Raw genomic sequence first — 25,289 nt, 5'->3', positions numbered from 1 at the left:
GCGTGTCTTTCATCGCTTTGCTGTGGACGAGCTGCAGCTTGAAATATGATAGCGAACGCCACCGAGAGAATGCTCACATCGCGTACGGATGACGTGGCATCGGCGCCGATGTACGCGCAGGCGCGCTGATCAACTTGCTTTCGCACCGACTTCCTCGACTTGTCGACAGGATGGCCGAAGCACTCCAGAGCCTCCAAGCACGGCTCGATGACCCGACGATCCCATACCAAAAGGTCGTACTCGTCGTGGTGCTTGCCGTGTCTGCGTTCGAATCGCTCATCAGGTCACTCGCTCTCCCACATTCTCGAATACGGTCGAACGTTGTCCTGACTGGTTCGCGTAATGACCGTATGAATGAACCAGCTCGAGGCAGAAGCCGTACCTTGATCCGATCCGGTTCCCCAATTTGCCGAGTGCGTTACGGCCCTTCCTGACTGCTCCCGATGCTCAAGACACGTACCGCAAGTCGCAAGCGTACGCTCGACACAAGCTCAAGTTTGCCTCGATCGTCGGCGTCGTCGGCTTGCTCCAGTCGTTGATCCTCCTCACTCGCTGGTCCCTCCCGATCATTCACAAACTCGCTCTCCCGATCCCGACACCATCTGCCGTGACCCAAGCGGGTTCCTGGACCTTGTTGAAAGGGTTGTGGGATCTGGCGGGACAGGTGCCAAAGGTCGGCACGAGTGAATTGAGGCATACGGCCGCGTTCATTGCGATCATGAACCTGATTGGAACCGTGTTGAGCGTTCCGGAAGGGTTGTACAAGAACTTTGTACTCGAGGAGCAACACGGGTTCAACAAGATGACATACGGAACTTTCACCAAAGATCTCTTCAAAGGTGAGATCTCCTATGAACCCCTTTAGCCTTTTCTCCCTTTCGACAACGACTGACGAACCGAGTCTGTTCTTCAGGTCTCGCGCTGTCGTTCGCACTCGAAATTCCTCTCTCGACCGCGCTCGTCGCCCTGATCAACTGGGTCGGAACCTCGGCGATCCTGACCCTCCTCGCCTACGTCCTGTCGTTCTCGTTCCTGCTCGTGATCCTCATGGTTCCCCTCGGTCCCTATGTGATCATGCCCCTCTTCAACAAGTTCACTTTGCTCGAAACTTCGTCCCCTGTGTACCCCAAGGTCAAGGCGTTGGCAGAACGAGTCGGGTTCCCGTGTGATCGCATCTACACGATCGACGGCAGCAAGCGTAGCAGTCACTCGAACGCGTTTGTGACTGGCATTCCCGGATTGCAGAAACAGAGCGAGTCTTTGAATCCATCCTTTACTTCCTATTTGGCTGACTTGGTATCCTTGCCCTGAATGTAGTCGTCATCTACGACACTTTGATCGAGAAGGCCACTCCGGACGAGGTTGAAGCGATTTTAGGTGTGTCTTTGGCGCTTTCACTCACCTGAGTGGAGCTTGACTGAACCTGGTTCCCTTGTCACTCTCACCATTCAGCCCACGAACTGGGTGCGTCATGCTCGTCTCACTTTGAACGAGCCTCCTAGTCGACTGACTCATCATCCTCGTTTCGGTTATTCGTTGCAGCCCACTGGAAATATTCGCACATCGTGTACCTCCTCTTTACCGCGCTCACTCAGATCGCGTTCTCGCTCTCAATCTTCACCCTCTTCCTCTCGAACCAATCCCTCCTCGCATCCTTCGGATTCTCTCAACCGACAACGACCCTCCTTACGAAATCGTCGTCGACGACGGTGGGACCTACGGTGATCTCGTTGTTCCTCGCTTCGACCCTGTTCAGTCCTTTGAGTTCGTTCTTGGCGTTCTTGACCAATTCAATCACGCGCAAGTTGGAGTACGAAGCCGATGCGTTTGCGGTGGGGCTGGGACGCGAAATGACTGAAAACCTCAAAACGGCTCTCATTGGGATTCACGAGAAGAACCTCGTAAGACACCTCCTTCCTTCCTTCAACACGTAACGTTTGGTGGAGGTTTACTGATGAGGGTTTGGCTACTCTTTGGACAGGCTGTTTATCAAGTCGATCCCGTGTATTCGGCTTGGAACCACAACCACCCAACTCTGTTGGAACGGTTGGAAGCGCTCGACAAGAAATTTCTCGAGATGGAACAAAAGGCCAAGTAAAAAAGGGTTTCGTCGAGACATTCAGAACAAAGAACCTGCAACGAAACTTTTCTATATTCTTCCAGACTCTCTCTTTCTCGTCGTTGGGAAGTTGGGATTGTCCCCTCTATGCGCAAAAGGAGTTCTTTGCGAGACAGGTATGCTCAGAGCCGACTTGCACTGATGCTGAGAGTACCCAAAATAGGGAGAAAGTCCAGAAAACTACTAATTTGTGATTCGAAGGTCATGTCCACCAGAGCCGCTGAGACTGAATCTGCGCATGATTGGCACATTCGAAACGCTCGTGTCGGTGCCACTATTTTCGCTGTCGCTGATTGCTTGAATTTGCGACTGACGGGTCTGCGAATTGACCGGTGATGTTCCCGAGGTGCGGTTCCTGCTGGTCATCTGCATCGAGACGGTCGCATTCGATCCTGATCGTTTCGCAGGCGGTACGGATTTGTGATCTTCAGTCTGTTGCGGCGAGTAGGGCCGATAGACCTGCGGCGGCTGGGGTTTCGCTCGAGAAGTATGCGCAGTGGACAGAGAGCTCGGAATGGTTGTCGGTGACAGTGATTGTTTGTCAGCCATGTAGGCGAGAGGTTTGCGAGGGATCTTGGGTGGCTCTTCTGGGACCCATAAGTGTAGCTCGTCTCGGTCTCGGTCTGTTGTGAAAGGAGAGGATGGTTTGGAATGGACCGAAGCGCGAGGAAGAGATTTCGAGTTTGCGGCGTCATCGGAGTGCGCAAGAGAGGAGGAATCGGATGAATCCGGAGAAGCGATACGATTGATCGGCTGAGCTTGCTTAACGAGTGGCGTACGTTGTGGCACGTTTTCCAAAGCGCCCCTCCGGCTCCGGATCTTCGGCGTAACAAGATGCTGTACTGCGGATTCTTCAGAGTCGTCACTATCCGTGGTTGACCCGTCCGTTGAAGCTGTCGGTAAGCCTTTCTGATTTCCTCCAGTGCCGGATTTGAGCGACGACTTCCTGCTCGTGATCGAAATGCTAGACTTGAGGCTTCCGACGCGCCGACGGCTGACGTCACTGACCTTACGGACTAGCGTCTTTGCCGGATTTTGTAGAGGGATCGAGGCTTGAGCGTGCGTCTTGAGGATGACCCGAACGTAACCTTCGTAGACTATCATTGCACCGATCCCACCTCCTGCATAGATGATGCCAAGGAACTGACAACGCGAAGAAACATCAGCCGAGACTAATGGATGCAGGCGTGGTGAGCTTACAAGAAGCACAACGTATTCGACGGTGTGGTCTTGGTCGTCCGAGAAAGAGCCGTTGAACCCCCAGACAAACGCCAATAGTACTGTAATAGCTGGTGGCCCGATCACGAAAATCTTTTTTGCCGCGTGCTTCAGTTCAGCTTGTACTCGCAAGGAGGAATGAGAGAAGGGAAAGGCTTACGCGGTTCGCGAGCTGAAACCGTCGAACCAAAATTTGATTGTGCGTTTTCTGCCGATCCGCAACTTCCCATAGCAACATCCCCTGTACGATCAGGATACAAACCCAGCAGGCCAAGATGAGTCCGAATGTCGTTCTGAATTTGGCCTGCGAATGGTCTGCACCAGTCAAGTGTTTCTCATGAGCTCGAACTGTAATAGCTCAAGCAAAGATGGAACCACGGCACGGCGTACCTGACTTTGCTGCAGCGAGTAGTCCGACGATACTCGCTATCACTCCTGCCACACTTGCGCCGATCCCGATTCCAGTCGCCCTCTTGCCAACCACCGTAGCGTGTGCGATGTTCTTGCGGTTCTCTTCACTCTGCTCCGCCCTCGTTGGAAACTCCTCGTTCTCGTCGCTAGACATGATGGCGCCTTGATTCGCTGGCGAGAGGATTCAAGGGATCAGACCTGTATACTGGGAAGGAAGGGGCTCGCGTTCTTCTCCGCGGAACGCTCTGGAGATTGTTCCAGGGGTCTGTGCGGGCTCCGCAAGTCTCGACTACATTCCTCGTGACGAAGCCAATGCAGCTTATGCCCATTGTAGTGAATATCGGAGAAACCGAGTGTGTCCTGGATCAAGCAGGCTAGGAGAGTCTGTTTTTACTGCGCAATCCTCGTTGGTACAGGAATAATTGCGAGGTCAGTGTATGGTCGGGCATCAGGACGAGGAGAAGCTGGTGCGCTCAAGGTTGAATAGGTTGGCGAGACGGGAGAGTATGGAGAAGCAGGAGAATATGAGACGGCAGGAGGATACAAAGCCGGGTCGGGTAGGTAGCTTGCTGCCGAGATAGGCGATGTTGGAGAAGCCGCGAGAGGAAGAGGATACGCTGGCCTGTTCGACACAGGAGGATAGCTCGGGACTGTCGAGGTGGGATAGGGCGAAGCGACTGAGGGCTGATAGGGCACGATGTTCGACTGAACTTAGCCCACTGATGGCGGATATCGCGTCCGTTCCGGATCAGGTGACACTGATCTGACGTGATAGCGATTCGCTTCTGGATCCCAATCCGTCTCGGTTATCAAGCCTTGCCCGGTCCTGGGATCGCGCGAATACATCTCGACATGGATTGTTGATGGGTTGTGTACGTGTGCCGATGTAGACGAGCGCGGACGAGTCTCGTAATGGCTTCGTTGGCGAGAAGAGAGGGCCGGATCTGAGGTGAGCGGGGACGCTGAGCTCGCTCGTCTTGATGGCACAGACCAGTCGCCTCTTTGAGGCCTCTGGTCTCCATATTCGTAATCCGCAGAAGCTTCGGCGCCGTCTACATCCGTTCCATACTCGTTCGCAGCATGATTGGCATTCTTCGAGCTCGGCAGGGGATCCTCGTCGGCAGAGTAATCGTCTTGATCGTTGAGCGGCTGCTTCTCCATGTCTCCAGTAGTGTCGAACCCTGCTGAGTAGTCGTCTTGTCCCAATGAGTCTGGCTCGTCCAGGCCATCGTCGACTGACTCATTCTTGCTCTTCCTAGCTTTGCTCGACTTGTGCTTGCGATGCTTACTCCTCGAGGCGTCCGACTCCGGATTGGGCTGATGGGCGATGTAGAAGTACAGGGCGAGCGAGGCAAAGTGGGGCAACAGCGCGAGAAGTACTTCCGCCTGGGATACCGTCAAATTCAGCAAGAGACAGACTGGCCATACACGATTGCAGCAGAAACGTACGAATAAAATGCCGTTCGGGAGTCCGTAGGTTGAGCCAGTACTCTCAAACATCTTCTGGGAGTTCCAGATCGAGTACAGCACAACCGAGCATACGAATGATCCCCCGAACCACGCCTATCATCGTTCGAATCTCCTCTTAGCCGATGCTGGACCAAGGCAGAAGGACGTGAGGATCGAGACTGACCGTGTGCAGCAAGGGAGTCTTTTTGCCAAGACTTGATACGGTTGGCTCTTCTGATTGTTTCCAGCTCATGTACATTGCAGCCTGTAGCATCGTCAACAGCAGTCAGCTCAATCCCTCGATCGGATATCAAGGGAATGTAATCGCCTCGATGAACCCCAGGACCCCCCAGAAGCCTGTCGAAATGCAGAAGAAAGGGAGAAAGGACGCTCGGTCTGAATTGCGAGAAGAAAGCACATTGTCAGAGATTCCGTCTGCCTAGCGGAACTGCTGCAGAGCAAGACGCACCTTGCGAGTTGGTCGCCATCAAGCCGGCTATGCTCAGCAAAACACCTGCCGCCGTTCCGCCGAGTGCCAGATACACCGAAAGTTGATCGGGTGACAAGCCGAGCAACATTCTTGACCTAGAAGAGCTGCCTGCAACAAGATGGGAGAGAGAGACGGATGCACAGACGCTTAGGTTACAAAAGTTCTTGGTCCGTTCGAGTCCGCGGACGCATGGACCGCCTTCAATGGGCCTCGTCAGTTTGAGTAACGTGAGTAGGTGATACAGAGGCGCAAAGGGACGAAGCCAGACTAAAGCGAGAGTGCGCGGGAGTTCCTGTTTGGTCGAAAGAACGAGAGAGCCACGAAACGCCTCTCGCGTTGCCTCCCGTTGTCCTCGCGAGGCTGTAGAAGGTTTGCTGCTAGTATGTACATTGTGACTGCTGGTACGAATCTTCTCCTCCTACTTGATCAGGATCCTGAGTCCCATCATGAGACACGCGAGTGACACGTAAGGCGAAAGCCTCTCTCCTACAGCAAGTCGCCGAGTGAGCTTTCAGTTCTGCGCGCATTGGACGTGATAAAGAAGCCTTACCTATCCGGGCAAACTTGAAGAAGATGCCAAACACGCTGTCATTCAAGCATGCCGTTGCGTCGAGTCAGTTCGGGCCGAATTCTACGCGTGTCAGAGCCCATTCTGGCGATCGTTGCACGATTTGGCTATCGATCGACCAGCTCCCAGCTTCGGCAATTTGCACATCGCAGGGACGACGAGACGCGTTGATTCAACTCGTTCTTCGAAAAGTTGCTGTCGCGTCCGGCTTCGACATACAAACGCTGCGTAATAGAGACGTGACAGCTCACCCTTGTTTGTTGCGGTCTATCAGCCCAGGTGCGGTCGCTCTGGCGTAGGTGCAGGTGCAGATGATGAGAAGAATGACGAGCAGCAGCGACTCGAAGTTGAAGATGGCCGTCTGCAAGGAGCGAATCATCAGCAAGGTCTGGAGAGTTGTTCGTCTGGCCGGCAAGCCCACCATCTAGACTCGAGCGACGCGGATCAGGGAGGTAGTCGCGACAAGTGGGGTAATTGCGAGAATAACAATCCTTTTGCTGATTATGTTGATTGGCTAATTTTGGGGCCTTGTAATCGAAACGCTCGCACCCCTTCTCGCATCCTGCAAATCTCCCGCGCTATGGCTGCGCGCACCATGGCTGCAGTGGCTAGCACCGGGACGATCACGATACCGTCGCTCATTGGCGACGAGATCTCCCACGCCATCCGGTATGCTCCCCTCGACGATGTCACCAATGCGATTCAGCGCGTAGTACTCCAGTCTCGCGAGTTGCTAGACACCTCGGACTACTCGCTTCGACTGCTACTCTCCGTCCCTTTGCTCGCGGGCGATCGAGACCTGGCCTTTCGTAGCGTCGTTTTCGCGTTTCTGCTCGAAGCAGGTTGCGATTCTTTCGCGATCGGAGCAGATGGCCGACCTGTTGACTGGGAGATCGAAGACTGCAATGATGAGATGAGGCAGTGGGCAACTCGCCAGCTCGACGATGCGAGGGCGTGCAAGCGCGACCAGCTTGCTTATGCTTGCCGTAGGCCTGCTCTTTGGCATTACTGCCTGTAACTGCCGATCACTGATATCTCAAGTGTAATTGGTAGCCGAAGATTCACGCAGGTGGATGCGCAATGAACTCGACATGCTACGCGTAATCAGGAATGACGCCGACCAAGAAGAAGCGAGCGCGATTTCTCATATTCTTCCATTACAGTCGTCCATCGGCTCCGAGTCAGCTGAGATCGATGCACCACTGTTCAGCTTGAATCATCGAGACAAGGATCCGCCAAAGAGTATCGCGCTCCCGCAAGTCCTCGTCTCGAGCCCTTCAAAGCGCCCATTCGAAATGTGGGTCGACCCGCCGAGTCCACCGGCGATGCCAGTCATGTCCACAAATCCTCCTCGCAAACTTGATTTCGACGAAGGCGAAACAACGCTTTCTGTAACGACGAGACATGTCAATGCTGCTTCGCCGGTGGCACCAGCTGCTCACCCGCGTCTTGTGGCTCCTCCTTCTGCTCCTCGTCTTCGACGCCCTTTTCCTCCTCTACCCCCTCCGCCGCCACCACCACCACCACCGCCACCTCCAGCTCCTTGTCCTACCTCTGCTGGACCGCAATCAGAATCGTCCATGCCCAAGAATGTGATGGCACCTGAAGGCAAATCCGCACGAGCTCGTTCCTCACGCTCGCGTCTTCCCTCCATCGGCAGCACGACTCAGTATCCTGTTCTGGTCACCGGCCTCCCGGCTTGGTGCGACCGAGATGTGCTTGAACGATTCCTGCTCGAAGGCCCTGACACCTACTCGAGCGTGACTCGAGACCTTTGCATCTCTCTCCCCCAGATGCTTGCTTCCTCTCAGGTCCCGGCTCGACGAGAGCCTACCCCCTGGTTTTCAAGGGCAAACAAGACGTCACCGATCCCGCCCGTCCCCGAGCGAATTGATATGGATCCGAAGAACAACTCGACCACTCCGAAGGAGTCCAGAGTCGCCATCGCTTTGTATACCAGCAAAGAAGATGCAGAGAAAGTGTGCCGAATCTTTCAGGGCAAGAAAATTGTCGAGGATGATCCAAATGAGGTTGCAATCGGCGTCGCCAAATTCTTTTAGTTAGTTCAGCAAACTGTGTAGCAGCTGTGTGCGACAAGAGCCGTGAGGTAGTGTAGATTCGCTTTACAAATCAGTGCATGATCTCCATTGTTTTTCGAAGCGGGTAGAGGTACGGTAGCGCAAGAATATTCAACAGGGGCAAAGCATGAGACAGCGTTTGTTTTTGTCTCCACACCGACAACTCGGCGAACCTCCCATGACATGACAACAGCACCTTCCCTGTTTGGGCAGCGGCTGTCGGACTTGATTCTACGCGGTCCGCTGATCTCGCTGTTGCAGGAACTTGAAGAAGCGGTCGCGAACCCCGAAGTCGACAAACCTCTCGACACATCCGACTTTTCCTTGCGACTGGTCCTGGCAATTCCCTTGCTAGCCCACGACCGAGACGACGCCTTCCGAATCGCAGCGTTCTGCCAACTGTTGGGAGCAGGATGCGATCCGTGGGGAAGAGGGGTCGATGGACGTCCGATAGAGTGGGAATTGGATGCCCTCCAAGGTGACCTGAGGACTTGGGCGGTTGACGAATTGATGGAAGCGAGGAGATGCCGATACGAAAACATACAATACTGCATGCGTAAGCGGAATGGGTTCGTCAGCAACGATTCCTAGACTCGCTGACCCAATTCCTTCGGATGAAACAGCATCTGAAGTCTTTGATTGGTCGGAAGAAGAGAACAGAGTGGTCGCTAAACTTCGAGAAGCAGCAAGAATCGAAAGAGAAAGAGAAGAACTTCAGGCTCAAGCAACCGTAGGAGAACTTGAAAAGCGTCGTGCTCGTGAACGAAATCAACTCAAGGAAGAAGAAATCAGAAAGGCACGAGCAGCCGAGTACGTGCGCGCTCAGCAAGAACGAAATGAGCAAGCGAAACCAGTAGGCGAACCGGTGGATACAAGTCCCCCAGAATCTGGACATGTCAAGTCGGAGCGAAATCTGGTGTCTGAAGCAGCCCAAGCGACAAAGGTAGATCTCAAGTCAGTTGACGATCTGGTATGGTTGCTCGCGCGAAGAAGCAAGGTAGCTGAAACGAGCCTTTCCTATCTATAGATTGATCTTGAAGCAACAGCCCTCTAAAGCCGATCTGAAGGACCAATTCACCAGACGTTCGACAACACTGTCACTCTGCCCCGCCGCCCGTCTGTACCCATCGGACGGGCATCTCCGCAGACGCCAACATTATCTCCTGTTCGTCGAGCTCCGAAGGCGGGTGGGCGACCAATGCCTCGATCCCCTTCTCCACCCAGTCATTGGCGTCTTCGTGATGAGGTGTATGCATCGCTCTTCGCTCGTCGGGACCTTCGAGAACGCTCTCCACAACGGCGTCCAGCAGACGAACGCTCTCCGCCACTGCGTCGTCGGCGGGACGAATACTCTCCACCCCGGCATTATCGAGACGACTGGTTGTCAGGGTATTTTTATCCATTCGAGGATCTGTTAGAGCGCCGAAATCAAACTGACAGGGCGTATCACAGGTTGGGCGATCACGAAGACGGTCGAAGCTACCGACGCCGCCAATCCCCGACAAGATGCGCAAGCCACGAGCTGGCCGATCAGAGCTTTAGCTCTGGACGGACAAGCTACCGAAGTCGCGACGACGACGAACCGGGCCTCCGGTCTCCACGGACAAGTAGCTTCGCGACCCGTGACCCGGCCGACCAGAGCTTCCGACCTCGACGAGCAAGCTTCGAGAGCCATGATGCGGACGATCGCTCGAAACGCCGCGTTCGGCTTTTGGCAATGAGCAAGAACCAGATGTCAGATCAACCTAAGGATGAGCGACGACAGCTCGTAACGTCCACGAACATCCCGGAAAATATCAACACCTCCCTCTTTCACCAGTGGCTTCTTTGGGGTCCTTACTGCTTCCGTGGGTACGCGGAGTCAGCAATTTCTAAACTGGAGGATAGGTTCGCCAAGGGCGTCATCGAGCGCAATACTGAGAGAGATCGGGATGGATACGTGTTCCCGATTCCTGGGGCGGTCACAATGCTCGAAGGCTCGCCCGGAGATGCAAGGAAGAGCTCGGCTTTAGCATGGTACGACTCGCTTGATGCCGCGAAAGAGGTCTTCAAGCTTTTCGATGGCAAAAAAGTTCTGCCGCGCTCGGAAGAAACGGGAGTCAGTGTTTCGAAGACATGGTGAGTCGGGGGACGTATGAGGTGCAGCATAGAAGCATTGCAGATGCATGGATATGCATTGTGCGCAGGGGTCAGGGCTTCTTAGTCATTATCGATCGCGCTCCGGTATCTTGTTGGCATCATCTCTTGTATCAAGGCATATTTTCACTAACGTTCACCACGAGTAAGGCCCAAGGCAGAGACTTTGTGATTCGGAGAAGCGGTTCCGGGCGCGAGAACCTAGCGTCCGATTTTTTGTGCAGCGTTTGTAGCTACGTTTCTGTAACTATCAACGATTATCTCGCTACCTATTCGGCTGGAATCGTTGGAGAAGCGCAAGAGGTAAAGAAGCCTAGTGAGACCTCGACGCGGTGACCGAAGACAACGCGTCTCTCTCTCCATCAACGAGACCTTGCCGCGCCCGCTGCCACCCCAGCGCAATACGACTATCATCAAGACGACAGAACGGCCAAGACGACGCGCTTCAACGGCGCGATTGTCGACAGACCGCTCATTCAACTTTTGGTCTGTTTGCCCCGACGTTTCAGATCGATCAGGCATCCCCTAGGTGCGCTTCTCCTTCAGAGCACTATTTGGAACGTCTCTGACTGACTAGCTGCAATAGGCAAGCGATACGAGGATGCGAGTGACGGAGCTCATTCTCGATGGGTTCAAGTCGTACCCTGTCCGGACTAGCATCGCAGGATGGGACTCTTCATTCAACGCAATCACCGGCCTGTGAGTCCTGACGAGATACCACGACATGTAGCGGTCATCCTGAGGGGAGCTGATGTCCGTTCGCGCACCTAGGAATGGTTCGGGCAAGTCCAACATTCTCGATTCAATCTGTTTCGTCCTTGGTATTACCAACATGACGACCGTACGGCTTCCCTCCTTTCACTCGTCAAAACCCGAGACTGACCTGAGGGAATGGTCAAAACTAGGTCCGCGCCCAAAATCTTCTCGATCTGATTTACAAGCGTGGACAAGCCGGAGTGACCCGGGCTTCCGTCACGATCGTATTCGACAATTCTGACAAGTCTAGCGCACCTGTTGGATTCGAGAACATGGCCGAGATCTCGGTGACTCGCCAGGTTCGTATCTCTCTCCTGCCTGTTGACAATATCTTGAAAGCTGATGATGCGAAACGCGAACATCCTTTAGATCTCTGTCAATGGTCAAAGCAAGTACCTTGTGTGTGGACATCGCTCGACTCAGCAACAGGTTCAGAGCCTGTTCCAAAGCGTGCAGCTCAACATCAACAATCCCAATTTCCTGATCATGCAAGGTACGTCTTTTCAGCTCTCCCACCTTTCCTACAGCAGTCATTAGATCCAGGCTGAGCACGATGCGATTCTGTCTCGACAGGCAAGATCACAAAAGTCCTCAATATGCGGCCGCAAGAGATCCTGTCAATGATCGAAGAAGCGGCAGGCACGAGCATGTTCGAGGAGAAAAAAGACAAAGCGATCAAGACTATGGCGAAGAAGGAGAAGAAACTCGAGGAAATCCTGTCACTCTTGAACGAGGAAATCACGCCGAAACTTGACCGACTACGCGAGGAGAAACGAGTGTTCCTCGAGTTCCAGAAGACTTCGAGCGAGCTCGAGCGATTGAGCAAGCTGGTCATCGCATACGAGTGGCTGCAGGATCATGCCAAAGTCGAGAAGGCGAGGGAGGCGGTCGCGAAGGGAGAAGAGAGGCGCAAGGAAGCGATTGCAGCGAGAACCAGGATGGAGGGCGAGATCAGCAAGATGGAGAAGGAGATGCACAGAATCGAGAAGCAAAGAGATGCTGTGAGTAGCTCCCTTCCCATCAAACGGGTGATCCAAGGCAGACGGAAAGGCTGATAGTGTGCCCGTGTCCGTACAGGAACTCGCCAAAGGGGGCAAAGTGCAGGCTCTCGAGAAGCAGCTCAGTGCAATCGACATGGAGATCACGAAGCTCAAGACGCAGGCAGAAGGCAAAGCCAAGGAGATCAAGGAGGAAGAAGCCAAGATCAAAGACCTCGAACGCAATGCGAAAGAGGTCGGCATTCTCCTTGCATTTAGGACTGACAGAGGCTCTCGGACTCGGACTAATGTTCTCTATTTGTCGTTGGTAGCTCGTCGAGCAGCGAGCAGCCCGAGAAAAGTCTGCGACCAAGACCTCGGAAACGTTCGCGGCGAAACAAGCCGCGTTTGATGCTGCGGTCGCATCGCTCGCATCGTCCGAAGATCTCCTGCAAACGATCGAGTACGGAAAAGGTCTATCCAAAGATGCCAAATCATCAGGATACGAGGGACAGCTTGCGGCCGCGAAGGAACTAGCAGGCAGTCTCGCAACCGAGGGTCAACTCGCCAAGCACAAAATCGAGTCGCTGCAGAAAGAGATCAAGGAGAAGGAGCCGAAAGCGAAGAAAGCGGCTCAAGAGAGCAAGGGTCTGCTGCAGAACCTTGAGCAATCGAGAAAGGAGAAGGATGACCTCGAGAAGCGGCTCAAGGCTTCAGGATACGACGAGGCGCAAGAGGCCGAATTGACTACGCGAAGGGAGCAGGAAATCGGGGCTTTCGAGCAGGTCAAGCGGGTAGGTCGTCGCCGATTTTCTCCTCGTATCGAATCGATCATAACTGACAATCTCGGCGGTTTGCAGAGAAGAGACGCCAAGCGAAACGAGGTATCTCGGACCGACTTCCGCGCAGACGATCCCTACCCAAACTTTGACCGCTCGTCCGTGTACGGAACGATTGCAAGCTTGATTGAGCTGGACGATGCGAACTCGGTCGCAGCCACCGCGCTCGAGATCGCCGCGGGAGGCCGCCTCTACAATGTAGCTGTTCGGGACGACGCCACGGTTTCGGCTTTCATCAAGGCCAAGACGATTAAGACGAAGACCATTTTGTTGCCCGTCTCAAACCTGCAAACGGTCGTCGCAGATCGCAAGCGAGTCGCCGCGGCTGAGAAGCACGGAGCTCAGCTGGCGCTGAACTTGATCCGATATGATCACAAGGTGTCGAAAGCTCTCGAATACGTATTTGGGAACGTCCTGATTGCACCAAACAAGCATATCGCGAAAAGATGCACCGACGACCCGGCAGTGCGCATGAAATGCGTCACGTACGATGGTGACGTCTACGACACTTCTGCCGGCATGAGCGGAGGATCGACCCCCAACGACAAAGTGCTCGTCAAGGTGCAGGAGCTGCGTAAGCTCGAGCAGGAGCTTGCCAAGAGGCGAGCGAGTCTCGAAGAGATCGATCGTCAACTAGTGCAGTCGAAAGGTGCGGTCGACCTCAAGCGAGCCCTCGACACGAAAGCCCACGCTCTCTCGCTTCTCGAGAAGTCGATGGCCAACAGCAATGCCACCCGGGTTCGTACTGGCATATGATCGCGCGCCTCCTCACATGTAGCTGATTGCTTTCAACCGATAGATCATCGCCGAAGTCGACCAGCTGAGACAAACGGTAGCGGAACTCGAAGGAAAAGGAGAGGAGCTGAGAACCAAGATCAAGGACGCGCAATCCGAGGTGAAGCGGATCGAGCGAGAGATGACCGAGCTACAGAAAGACAAAGGTGGCAAGGTCAAGCAGATCAAGGCCGACATCGTCAAGAAGAAAGCCGAGGTCGCCAAGCTCGAAGAAGCAGTGGCCTCTTTGCGCAACGATGCAATGACCGATTCGATCGAACTCGGTACGGAACAGGACAATACTCTTTACGCGTGGCGGCACGGATAGCTAATGCACTTTTTCCTCATGGCCAGAGCAAGTCAAGAAGGACATTTCAGCAAGCGGTACCGACTTGGCAGAAGCGCGAACTTACCTGACAACCCTGCGAGAAGCGCTGTCGACAGCCCAAAGCCAGGTCGCCGAGTCGACCAAAGAGTACCGCTCGATCGAAGCCAAGATTGCGGAGGAAACCAAGATGATCACCGCATTCAACGACGAGCTCGACACCTTGAAAGACGCGATCAACGGCAAGAAGAAGGACATTGTCGACAACGACCTGAAGGTGACGCAGGTCGAGAAGGACGTCGAGCGGGCGAAGAAGGACGCCAAAGACGCATCGACCAAGGTGGCGAAGCGTGAAGCTGAGTTCGAGTGGATTCAGGACGAGTGCCAGTGAGTCTTGCCTGGGGGTGGTATCGGTCCAAGCGGGCCACTAACCGTTCTTGTTGCGAGCAGAACCTTTGGCAAGGAGAATTCGCCGTACAACTTCACAGGTCTCGACATGGGCAACGCGCGAGAGAAGTGCCGCCAGCTCGAGGAGAACCATCGCAAGATGAAGCGCAAAGTCAACCCGAAAGTCCTGACGATGATCGATAGGTGAGCATTCTTTTCTCGTGAGCGAGCGTGTCTAGCCTTTCGTCTGCGACTGACTCGCAATTTTCCCCGATAGTGTTGAGAAGAAGGAGCGAGACCTGCTGGCCATGTACAGACAGGTTGTCAAAGACAAGACGAAGATTGAGGAAACTGTTGCCAAGCTTGATGAGCACAAGAAGGAGACGCTTGAAAAAACTTGGGGCATCGTCAATACGTGAGCTTTCTCCAGAACAGGGAGAAATCCTGATCAAGGTCTCGCTAACTCGGGTAGGTCTCTGGCGAACAGCGAATTTGGAAACATTTTTGCCGAACTGCTGCCGGGTAACTTTTGCAAGCTGCAGCCGCTTGAAGGCAAGGAGATCACCTTTGGTCTCGAAGTCAAGGTGCGGCTCGGCCAGGTATGGAAGGCAAGCTTGACAGAGCTGTCGGGAGGACAGAGGCGAGTTCTCCTTTTTCTCGCTTCCTCTGCGTGTGGTCGGGTCACGTAGGCTGACGTCGCACTGATTCCTTTGCCAGGTCTCTGATTGCTTTGTCGCTCATCATGTCCTTGTTGCGCTTCAAACCGTCAGTTGTGTCTCCTGAACTGCTCCTGGGGCTAAACGCTGATCGACCATGCTTCTGTCGGATAGTGCACCCATGTACATCCTGGACGAGATTGACGCTGCTCTCGATCTTTCGCATAGTGAGTTCTAGCGACAGTCTTCTCTCCACCTCAATCACTAATTCCTTACTCCGTCGCAGCCGAAAACATTGGACGGCTGTTCCGAACCCGATTCAAGGGTAGTCAGTTTATCGTCGTCTCGCTCAAGGATGGATTGTTTGCAAACGCCAACGGTGAGTCTCGAGCGTATCTGATCTTCGTCCAATGGCGGTAAGGAATGCTTACGAGTCATCGGGATTACGCAGTCTTGTTCCGCACGCGTTTCCGCGATGGCACAAGTATCGTCGAGCGGACTGCGCAGCGCTCCACGTCGGCCCTGTACGACAAGGAGAATGTTGGCGGTCCTCGGGCGGGCGGTCATGGGCGAAAGCGAGTCAGCGACGCATAAAGCATTCAACCGTGCTTCGACGGTGTTTTTCCAGTTTCTCCCTTCGTCTTTCGTATTTCCGCATTACTATGTCTTATCACACATGTTTGTATTGCGTCGTCGCTTTCACAGCCTCTATGGTCCCGGATTCGAAGATCGCTCAGTTCGTGCGAATAGCAAACGTACACATTCGTGACCATATTCACATGCTAGAGCCGAGAAGGATTTCGGCAGAAGTGCGGCACGTCCGCGCTAGCGTAGAAGGATATCGGGCTTACGCGATCCAAACTCCGAAGCTTTCGCTTTCCCCTTCCTCGCTCTGCCTCTCTGGCACACTCGCCCTCCGCCTTCCTCAGGACAAGCTGACAAGCTACGACGATGTTGACCATTCTGGCGTACTCTGCAGCGCTCCTCACAGGAATCTGGCTCCGCCAGGTCTTTCGCGTCATTCGTTCGACGCGGTCCGATCGCTATCCCTTTCTCAGCTTCAGCCATGTAAAGACTAGCAGCAGCTGACAGCTGATACTATTATAGTGGTCAGCCTGGATTCATTGCGATCATCCAGCCGTTCAATGAGTACGGCTACGCGTCGGTGCCAATCTTCCACTGGCGCTTCAACTTGCAGCTTCCGCTCGCTTGGAAGCTCAAGAACGACCTGTACCGCAAATTCAACTCGAATGTCCTCGTTGTCCCTTCTCTATTCCCACCGGTTGTCACCGTCCTCGTTGCCGATGCTCGTGTAGGCTCTGAATCGTTTGTCATGCGAATTTCGCATAAGCTAAATAAGCTATTCCCTCTTGCAAGGCTATCAACCAAGTTAACGGCGATCACCAGCACTTTATCAAAGACAAAATCTCGAATGGAACCGTCGCAAGCTTGTTTGGCCCGAGCATCCTCACGCTTGAAGGCGCCGAATGGAGACGCCATCGCCGAGTTGTGGTCGCCGGCTTCTCTGCAAGCAACACTGCCGCAGTTTGGGATTCGACCATCGACATCGTGAATAAGTGGATGAACGACCTGCAGCAACAAGCCGGACTCGGTCAGGAGGTCCTCGTGCGCACGACGGAAAGGGTGTGGGCAAAATTGGCACTACTCGTAGGGTCGACACGCCATCTCGGGAGTTTTCTAAATACTTGCTAAACATGTAGATCTGTACAGATTATCGGGCGAGCCGGATTCGGAGTCGAATTCGGCTGGCCATTCTCAAAGAATGTTGACGAGTCTCCATCGCAAACCACATTCTTTGACGCCTCATTCTCGATTCTCCGAGACTGGGTTCCGCTCGTCTACGTTCCTTCCATTTGCTTTCGTCCATTCCCTTTCACGCCACGACTCAAGCGCATCGGCGCCGGTCACAAAGTGTTCGAACGAGAACTCAAAGAGGTTGTTGCAAACAAGGTCCGTGACGTCCGATCGCAAAAGAAAAACGGCAATGACGATGGTCAAGACATTCTATCCCTCTTATGCCGAGCGAATGTTTCCGAGGATGCCAAGAACACGCTGTCGGAGCAAGAGCTTTGTAAATCGTCTCGAGCTCGGCCCGCGAGCGCTTAGCTGAAGATACCTTGCTTTTGCTTGACAGTCAGCAACGCTTTTGTCTTCCTCATCGCTGGTCACGGTCAGTCTGCTTCACGCTCTCCATACGAGACAAACAAGACGAGCTCAGTATATTCGTGGTGCAGAAACCACTGCCGGCACCGTCACTGCGCTGTTCGCATTCCTTGCCCTTTATCCTCGTTGTCAGCAGCGACTCTTTGAGGAAGCCTCGACGCTCATCGGAGACGGCACGGTAACGTCTTACCCCGCCACCTACCAAGCTCTCCCATACACGCTCGCTGTTGTCCAAGAGACCCTTCGCATCGCCGGACCCGCCCAGAATCTCTTGCGACGTTCGCTCGATCTGACGACCCTGCCCTCAAAATCCGTCAATGCGGACGGCTCGAGCGGCGAAAGTCGAAACGTTACCATCCCGGCGGGTACGTACATCAGGGAACACGTTCTCGGAGTACACTACAGCAACGACTGGGAAAACGCGACCGAGTTCCGCCCAGAGCGTTTTCTCGAGCTCGAGAAGGGTGGCGATCAATTGAAATCGTGTAGGCACTTTGACTCAGTTTCACACCGGATCAGTGGATATTCAGCCTGTTCTACACTTGTCTGCCAGTCTTGCCGTTCAACTCCGGCTCTCGCGGCTGCATTGGGCGTCAATTTTCCCTCGGTAAGTCACGACTTGCGCATTAATCTTGTTCGCTCACCGAAAGTCCGTTTCTTCTGCGCAGTTGAATCCGTCGCTCTCGTCGCTTCCATCGTCTCCAAGTACAGAGTTGATATTCCGCCTCATGAACGAGAGAAGTGGGCCTTGAAGGACAATGAAAGCGAAGACGAGAGACGCGACCGAGTCCTTCAGGTGAGCTTTTTCTCAAACGGTTTGCAGCAGCGATACTCCGCGCTCATGACGCTAGCAATAGCCTCTCAACGCATTCGTCCTCGGCCCGCAAGAGATCGATCTTCTCTTCGTTCCGAGGGAATAGGCTCAGTCGCTTGTCCAGAGCCTCGCTTGTTGTCTGTGCCCGATCTTTCGCTCTCTGTTCTTGAGCATACGGCTCTCCCTGTATCCGTTCTCCCTGCTTGTGCCTAGCTGTAGCACGTGTGATATCGCTTTTTACCTCGCGCGCAAGGAGAGAATCAAAGATTGTGAGCATGACAGGTCAGCAAGTCTAGAGAGACGTGACAAAAGGGGGAGATAGACGAGAAAGACGAAGAGATGTGTTGTACAACATTCAAGAGACAATAGGGGGCTAAGAGGAGATCTGTCGACGACTCTGGGGCGGCCGATCGGTTGTCGATGCATCAGGAACGTCTTCATCGACTTGCAATTCAGAAAGTTCCTTGTTGTCTGTTTGGTCAAGTGAGCCCAGAATCAGCTTCTTGATACTGTCCTGAGTGACGTGAGTCAACATACCAATCGCAACACTGCGAGTCTGGTTAGCGACTTTGTAAATCCCGATCAATCGAGCAGACAATTCGAACATGTTCTGTCGAGATCCAACAAGAGTCATTCAGTTTCTCGAGTCTATCCGCTATTCGGAAGAATGGAAATCGACTGACATTTCGAAGAGAGATGATGATGAACTGCGCGTTCTTTGTCCGATCCTTGATATAGTTTGCCACGATAGAGACGTTGCGGAAATCGAGCGCTGCGTCGATTTCGTCCATGAAGTAGAGCGGCGTCGGCTGTCACGCAGACGGACACGTCATCAGCATGATGTGACTTTGGACGTGAATCGGAATTCTATTCGTACCTTGTAGACATGGAGAGCAAAGACGAGGGCGAGAGACGACAAGGTTTTCTCGCCTCCAGAGAGATTCGAGATGTTCTTCCAGCTCTTCTTCGGTGGCATGACCGAGAACAAGATACCCTCCGAGAAAGGATCGGCCGAATCGTACAGTTCAAGCTCGGCATTTCCACCAAGAGTGATCATCTGCAGATTGCATTTCGTTAGCCATCAGGATCGAGCCGGGCCAAAGCCGACAAATGAATCTGCACGGACCTGATACATCTCTTTGAGCTTGTTCGAGATGATTCCGAAACCTTGCATGAATTGGACCAATCGCTGGTTACGCAACTCGGTCACCTGGTTCTTTGCATTGTCCCATTCTCTCGATACGGCTTCGAACTCTTCTGCACGCTTTCGGAACTCTTCGTTGCGCCTTCGGTACTCTTGCAGGACCGCGAGATCAGCCGTATTTTTCTCGAGTCGTTCTGCGATTCGCAAACCAGGGAAATGAGCGAGAAACTCGGTATTCCAGGACGGCCAGAAGAAGACACTGACCCTCGAGGAAGACGATATCAGCCTTGAGCTTCTTGCCATCGATCACGCCAATTTCTTCCGGTTCGAGAACTCGCAGGACGTCTTCAAATCGGACCCTCTTCGTTGCACCTTCTCCGCCTTCATCATCGTCGTCATCCTCATCGTCCAGTCTGTCGGAACAAGTGCGTCAGAGATAGTCTTCTTATGCAGTGCGGGAGGGAACGAACTGATCGGTTTCGGGCATCTCGAGTTCACCCAGTTTGGCGGTCCAGTGCTCAAAGATACGATTCATTTCCTTGAGCTGCTTCTCATGATCGTTAAAGCTTGCTCGTAATTTGGCCTGTGATAGCAAACCGTCTTAGCCTTTGCTGAGAAGAGAGTAAAGGAAGAACATACCTCAAGCTTTTTGAACTCGATGATGGCGCCTTCTTGCTCATCAAGCTCGCTCTTGAGATTTTGAAGCTCGTCTCGCTTGTCAGTGAGAGCTTCTCGAATGCTGTCGACAGTCTCGCGAATGGGATCCATTTCGGCCGTGTTCGATTGAAGTTGCTCAGAAATTTCGGCAATCTCGGCTTGCGTTTCTTCAAGTTTGGCCGAGTTTGTCTCGAAGTTCTTTAGCAGCTTGACGAGATCTTTTTCGGCTTTGGCTTTGCCCGTCTTGGCCTTGACAAATCGGTCTTCGTTGTGCTTGATCTGATCCTGCAAGTCGGATACCTTGGCCTTTTGCGAGCGCAGCTTGAGACCGCCAACTTCTTCAATCTGGGCTTGAAGTTTGTTGATGCGCTCCTCGTAGCCCGACGCTTTTGAGCGCAGCTTGTCGAGTTCCTTGTCCATGCTTTCAATCGACTTGGCGAGCTGGCCGATGCGCTTGACGTCGCCCGCATCAGGTTTGCTGTGAGATCTGTGGCGCGGAGATTTTACTTGTCAGCATCGCGATCTTTAGAGCTCTTCAGTGCTTGCACTCACTGTAGCTCGGCAAGGAGCTCCTCTTTCTCGGCTGCGTCAGTCTCATTTGCCTCGAGATCCATCTCCCTCTTTGGGATTTCAGCTTCGATAGCTTGCAACCGTTGCGTGAGCGCCTTGAGCTCGTCTTGGACCTGTTTGTGGTCGTCGAGGAATGCATGTAGCCTGACCGTAACGCTTTCTTCGTCCTGCTCGAACCGGGCGACTTGCTCAGGAGAGAAGTCATCGGCTGTCATCTTGGACGACATCTTGCCCCGTAGCGGTCGCGAACCTCCGACCTGCGCTGCGCCGGATGCTTCGGCGATGTTGCCGTCCACCGTGACGACCCTCCACCTCCGACCATCGACCTTGCCCGAGGATACCGCGTGCGCTTCGTCCCAGGTCTTTGCAACGAGGGTGTTGCGAAGCGTGTGTAGGAACACAGGAGCATATATGGCATCTTTAGGAGTTACGAGGTCGAACAACCGCCTAGTTTCTCCCGGTGTTTTGATTGGGGAAAGGTCGACTTCGCCGAACCTGTCGAGCGCGAGACATTGCGCTCGGCCAATGTTGTGCTTCCGAAGGTGCTCAAAGATCGCTTCGGCCGTCTCGCGTGAGTCGACCACGAGCGAGTCGAGTCCTCCAGCTCCGGCCGTCGAGATCGCCACGTCGTACTTGTCGTCAATCCGTCCCAGATCTCCCAAGCGACCCTGTCACAAATATATCAGGTTAGACAAGACAGTCCGAGCAGGAAGCGTTCAAGGCGGATCGTACGTGGAAACCAGGCAGACGACCCTGCTCCTTGAGCTTGAGGACTGCTGAGAGAACGTCGCCCGTCGACCGGCGAGCAGTCTGGGAAGCCTTCGCCTCGAGTGTCTTCGATCGCGCATCGGCAACCTTCGCTCGGAATTTGGCTTCGTTCGCTTGTTCGGCTTCAAGACGTTCCCGAGTCGAAGTGACCTCGCCATTCACAAGCTTACGCTGTTTCTGCAGATCTTTGAGCTCCGCGAGCTAGCATCCGCACAGTAGCGAGGTCAGTTGCGATCGCATGATGTGAACAGGAGCGGAGCATTACCTTTGTCGTTCGCCCCTCCTTCAGCTCTTCCAACTCTGCCTGGGTTCGGTCGATATCCGCCTTGACGCTTTCGCCTTTGCCCTTGAGATCGTCAAGCTGCTGCTGTGCGATTTTGATCTCGTTCTGCTTCTCCTCGATTTGCTCTTTCCAGGGTGCGAGCGCTTGCTGCTCAGTCTCAATTTGGGTTGAGAATCCCTCGATCTTGTCTGTGCATGGTAGCCGTCGGGCTGGTCAACGTTGCTGTTCTCGGCTGAAGTTGTTTGCTCCGAACGATCTCACCTCGCAACGCGTCCATGACCTTGCCCAGCTCGGCTTGTTCCTTCTCGAGCTCTCCTTTGAGCTTGTCTTTCTCGCCCCCGAATTTGTCGAGCGTCTCGCCGTTGTTCCTCACGGAGTTTTCGGCTTCGCTCTTCGCGTGTCGGTCTTCGGTCATCGACTTCTCGAGCTTCTTGAGTTTCGCAGTAGCTGCCTTGCGTTGTTCAGTCAGCTGCACGTCTGTCTTTTTGATCATGGCGAGGTCTTTCTCGATCCGGGCAACTTCGTCTTCGACAGTCTGTTGCACGGCAGTCTAGGATCAGCCTATGGATTAACTCGACCGGATTAGCTGGAAGTATCGAAATACCTTGCATTCGGCTCGTTGTTGTTCATAGTAGGCTTGATCCTCGGCATACTTTTCTCGATCAGCTTTCTGCTTTTCCAGCTCTTCGTCAAGTTCTTGTTTCGCTTTCGTCTGTAGGGCCACGCGTCAGTCAGCGTGATGTTGCTTGGAGGAGCAGCGGGATCCGGTTTTACTGCTCGTGACTCTACTTCAGTCTTGTCCGCTTGAGCCTGGTGCGCATTACGCTGATACAGCTGGTTTTGGAGCGAGACGAGTTCAAGTTGGTCGCGGAGGTACGAGTCGGCATCCTTCTTGCGAGACTGGAAACCCGCAACCGATACAGTCAGCTACCACAGCTTCGATCGTGCCGAGTATCGGATCAGACCTTACTTCGAGAGCACCTTTCTCCTTTTCCACGAGCTTGACCCGGTTCATCTGCGATTGACGCTCGTCTCCCAACTTCTCGACTTCGACTAGCGCTTCTTCAATCTGAGGCTTGAACCTGCCAATAGTGACAACCCGTTCATCAATATTCAGGATCTGTGCTCTCGAGCGAAACAACGTACATCGCGGTGCCGATAATGTCTTCGAGGTATTCGAGCAGTCCTTCATCTTGATCATTGACGCCTTTCGGCTTCATCTGGGCGATACTCTCAACTTCACCCTGCCAAACGAGTTTTCGAACCGTCTCAGTGAGTGCTGGCTAGTAGAGAGGAGACAGCCGACAGAAAGGACTCGCCTGTAGAATCAGGAATCGATTGTGCGTGAGATCGATTCCTCGACCCAACAAGAGACTCTTGACTTCTCCTGCAGCCACGTTCTTCCCGTTGACCGTGTACTTGGTCGAGTTGTCCCGGCGCACCGTACGGGCAACGATGAGCTGCGACTTGGGAACAACCGAGAACTCGTCCTTGCCTCCCGGCTATCACGAGCAGATGAGTCAATCGAGACCATGTGGCAAGAACCAGGTTCAAAAGGAAGAAATGGAAACGCACCAGGTCAATCACTTCCCTGAACCAGACCTCGACCGTCGCAAAATCGCATCCACCTCTGCCCCAGTCGGCGTCATTGCTCTTACCCTTCGACTTGTTTGCTTTACCTTTCGAGCCCTTCTTCTTCCTCCCTCCATAGTCCTCTTCCTCCTCGCTCTCATTCTCGTAATCCATCTCTTGTTCAATCCCGCTAGGATCCTCTGACTGCTCTTGATCGTCCTCCGAGCCCGAAGGAGCCGGTCCCGAGTTGTGGATGAGTTCCGAAAATTTGCCTTGTCGCATTTTGGAAGCCCGGAACCCAAACACGAAGAGCAATGCATCGATCGTGTTGGACTTGCCAGATCCGTTCGGTCCCACGATTGACGAGAACGACTGCAGAGCGCAGAGTCAGCCAAATGCACGGCGAGAACACCGAGGAGAAGAAGTCAGTCGAAAATCAATCCTCACCTTGTGGAACGGACCGATCACTCCTCTGCCTTTGTAGGATTTGAAGTTTTCGAGCACCAACTGATGAATGACCAATCTCGGTTTGCCTTCGAGTTCTTTCTCTCGGTTTGCAGCAATACTCGCGTGATCGACTGCGGCTTGACGAGCGATCGAAGCGAGTGCGGAAGCCGTGAGAGCTGTCGGAGGTGCAGGTTTGAGGTCTTGCTGAGGAGGGGTGGGTTTGCGTGAACGTGCAGATGGGGACGGGGAGGGAGGGACAGCTTTGAGTTGAGATTGAACAGGAGAAGTCGGTTTGGTTTCCTCCTCCTCTTCGACTTGAGCATGAGCTTCTCGTGCTGATGGTTCAACGTCTTCCGCTGCGGTCTCCGGTTCTTCCATCTCTTCATCGGATTCGATGACCGTTCGACGTTTCTTCTGAGGGGTTTGCTTCTTCGACGAGGAACGTTTCTTGGGCGTGGCCGGCGTGATCTCGTCCTCGCTTTCAACTACATCTCCCTCTTGCGTCGCGGACAGCTCGTCACTGTCCTGATCCTCCTCCTTCTCGACTTCGGCGCTGCCAATTTGATCAGATCCGGGTGGAGGCAGAACAACCGAAGCTTTCGTCTTGTTTGCGTTTCTCTTGCCGGGGGGCTGGACCTCCTCTTCCTCCTCCTCATCTTCGTCAGAGACATCCTCTTGCACATCTTCTGCGTCTTCCTCTTCACTTTTCTCTTCGCTGGAGCCATCTTGGTCGTCGTCGTCTGGCTGAGATGCACGAGTCGCTTCGGGCAGTACTTTCTGTCCTCGACGGGTGGTTGTCGTCTTCGCAGTCGTCTTGTTCGTCGCTGAATTGGGGGCTCTCGATGATCTAGCTCGTACGGGCGGAACATCTGATTCCTCCTCGTCGCTCTCGTCTTTCTCCTTGACAACGACGGGAGGTTTCGCTCTCGTTCCACGCGCGCGAGTTGCCGCGTTTGCCGACGTCGGTTTCTTGACGACTTTCCTAGCCGTTGTGGATGTCCGTCTCGATGCAACGACGGGTTCGTCCTGCTCTTCGTCCTCGCTTTCGCTCTCGTCCTCATCCTCACTCACTTCTTCCTCGTCGCTGCTCTGAGCATCCTGTCGAGGTTGAATCGGTGCTGACCGGGTCGTCCGTCGGGAAGTGGCCGTCCTGGAGGACGCAGACGAGACGGGTTTGTTTGTTGTTGAACGACGCCCGCTCGAAGGTGTAGGCCGGTTCGGGGACAGCGATTCGAGGGGCAAGGCCTGAGAGGCCGTGTTGGAACCCCGCGTCGTCCGTCGTAGTGGCATCGCTTGGCGCTGGACAAGACAAGGGGAACAGCTCGCGGCTGGAGTCGCCGCGCCCGACGCGTCGTCGCGACTAATTTCCGAGCAACTCTTCTTTTCTTTAAAAACCGCTTCTGACAGACCTGTAGCCTTTGAGATACATTTATCTAAACATCGGGTATTACGTAACAGCGCTTGGCGACCACAAAAATTTCGGAAATTCTCACCCCACTCGGAGCTATGCACTAGCACTCCCCTTGTCCTCGCTGACCCGACAACTCGAGCGATTGCAGCGCGTCATTCAGATATACACGATACGACCTGAAGCGCAAAGCCACTTGACCAGGCGGGCAGTAGGCAGCGGCCGGTGCACGAGCCCGTGGTCCCTGAGAACTCTCGAC

The 25,289-nt window shown here is 53.9% G+C and overlaps 7 protein-coding genes across 7 annotated transcripts; 4 read left to right on the top strand and 3 right to left on the bottom strand.

Annotated features, from left to right (window-relative positions):
- Positions 1-170: 170 nt before the first annotated feature.
- STE24 (zinc metalloprotease) lies at positions 171-2,098 on the top strand (the record flags this gene model as incomplete). The annotated part of the gene is made up of 7 exons (XM_076675126.1): positions 171-283; positions 364-839; positions 914-1,252; positions 1,318-1,377; positions 1,453-1,464; positions 1,543-1,901; positions 1,982-2,098. The coding sequence occupies 7 exons, from the start codon at positions 171-173 to the stop codon at positions 2,096-2,098; spliced, it is 1,476 nt and encodes a 491-aa protein (XP_076537210.1).
- Positions 2,099-2,302: 204 nt separating this feature from the next.
- Positions 2,303-3,902, bottom strand: JCM15063_003204 (uncharacterized protein; the record flags this gene model as incomplete). The annotated part of the gene is made up of 4 exons (XM_076675125.1): positions 2,303-3,262; positions 3,320-3,430; positions 3,498-3,652; positions 3,728-3,902. The coding sequence occupies 4 exons, from the start codon at positions 3,900-3,902 to the stop codon at positions 2,303-2,305; spliced, it is 1,401 nt and encodes a 466-aa protein (XP_076537209.1).
- A 236-nt stretch (positions 3,903-4,138) lies between these two features.
- On the bottom strand, positions 4,139-5,471 carry JCM15063_003203 (uncharacterized protein; the record flags this gene model as incomplete). The annotated part of the gene is made up of 4 exons (XM_076675124.1): positions 4,139-4,370; positions 4,740-5,134; positions 5,198-5,311; positions 5,382-5,471. The coding sequence occupies 4 exons, from the start codon at positions 5,469-5,471 to the stop codon at positions 4,139-4,141; spliced, it is 831 nt and encodes a 276-aa protein (XP_076537208.1).
- A 1,379-nt stretch (positions 5,472-6,850) lies between these two features.
- On the top strand, positions 6,851-8,315 carry JCM15063_003202 (uncharacterized protein; the record flags this gene model as incomplete). The annotated part of the gene is made up of 2 exons (XM_076675123.1): positions 6,851-7,241; positions 7,309-8,315. The coding sequence occupies 2 exons, from the start codon at positions 6,851-6,853 to the stop codon at positions 8,313-8,315; spliced, it is 1,398 nt and encodes a 465-aa protein (XP_076537207.1).
- Positions 8,316-8,516: 201 nt separating this feature from the next.
- Positions 8,517-10,054, top strand: JCM15063_003201 (uncharacterized protein; the record flags this gene model as incomplete). Its single annotated transcript, XM_076675122.1, has 4 exons — positions 8,517-8,889; positions 8,957-9,287; positions 9,361-9,716; positions 9,786-10,054. 4 exons carry the CDS (start codon positions 8,517-8,519, stop codon positions 10,052-10,054), a joined length of 1,329 nt encoding a protein of 442 aa, XP_076537206.1.
- Positions 10,055-11,070: 1,016 nt separating this feature from the next.
- SMC2 (condensin subunit SMC2) lies at positions 11,071-18,287 on the top strand (the record flags this gene model as incomplete). The annotated part of the gene is made up of 25 exons (XM_076675121.1): positions 11,071-11,168; positions 11,241-11,310; positions 11,375-11,524; positions 11,595-11,718; positions 11,799-12,226; positions 12,303-12,458; positions 12,535-12,996; positions 13,063-13,779; positions 13,841-14,099; positions 14,170-14,527; positions 14,591-14,731; positions 14,805-14,942; positions 15,015-15,167; positions 15,245-15,292; positions 15,358-15,410; positions 15,470-15,562; positions 15,635-15,762; positions 16,298-16,495; positions 16,561-16,851; positions 16,915-17,275; positions 17,339-17,374; positions 17,439-17,852; positions 17,921-17,974; positions 18,036-18,163; positions 18,225-18,287. The coding sequence occupies 25 exons, from the start codon at positions 11,071-11,073 to the stop codon at positions 18,285-18,287; spliced, it is 5,121 nt and encodes a 1,706-aa protein (XP_076537205.1).
- Positions 18,288-18,554: 267 nt separating this feature from the next.
- Positions 18,555-24,912, bottom strand: SMC4 (condensin subunit SMC4; the record flags this gene model as incomplete). Its single annotated transcript, XM_076675120.1, has 19 exons — positions 18,555-18,652; positions 18,719-18,791; positions 18,865-18,990; positions 19,059-19,238; positions 19,308-19,519; positions 19,590-19,738; positions 19,796-19,908; positions 19,965-20,469; positions 20,535-21,220; positions 21,285-21,521; positions 21,586-21,791; positions 21,865-22,138; positions 22,208-22,315; positions 22,378-22,503; positions 22,574-22,685; positions 22,750-22,847; positions 22,923-23,105; positions 23,179-23,547; positions 23,623-24,912. The coding sequence occupies 19 exons, from the start codon at positions 24,910-24,912 to the stop codon at positions 18,555-18,557; spliced, it is 5,145 nt and encodes a 1,714-aa protein (XP_076537204.1).
- Between the last annotated feature and the right edge of the window lie 377 nt (positions 24,913-25,289).

This window comes from Sporobolomyces koalae, assembly GCF_050403365.1.
Source record: "Sporobolomyces koalae JCM15063 DNA, S_koalae_JCM15063T_v1_ctg1, whole genome shotgun sequence".
In the NCBI taxonomy this organism is placed as follows: domain Eukaryota; kingdom Fungi; phylum Basidiomycota; class Microbotryomycetes; order Sporidiobolales; family Sporidiobolaceae; genus Sporobolomyces; species Sporobolomyces koalae.
Note: the sequence above shows the minus strand (reverse complement) of the source record. Positions and strands in the feature narration are given on the sequence as shown.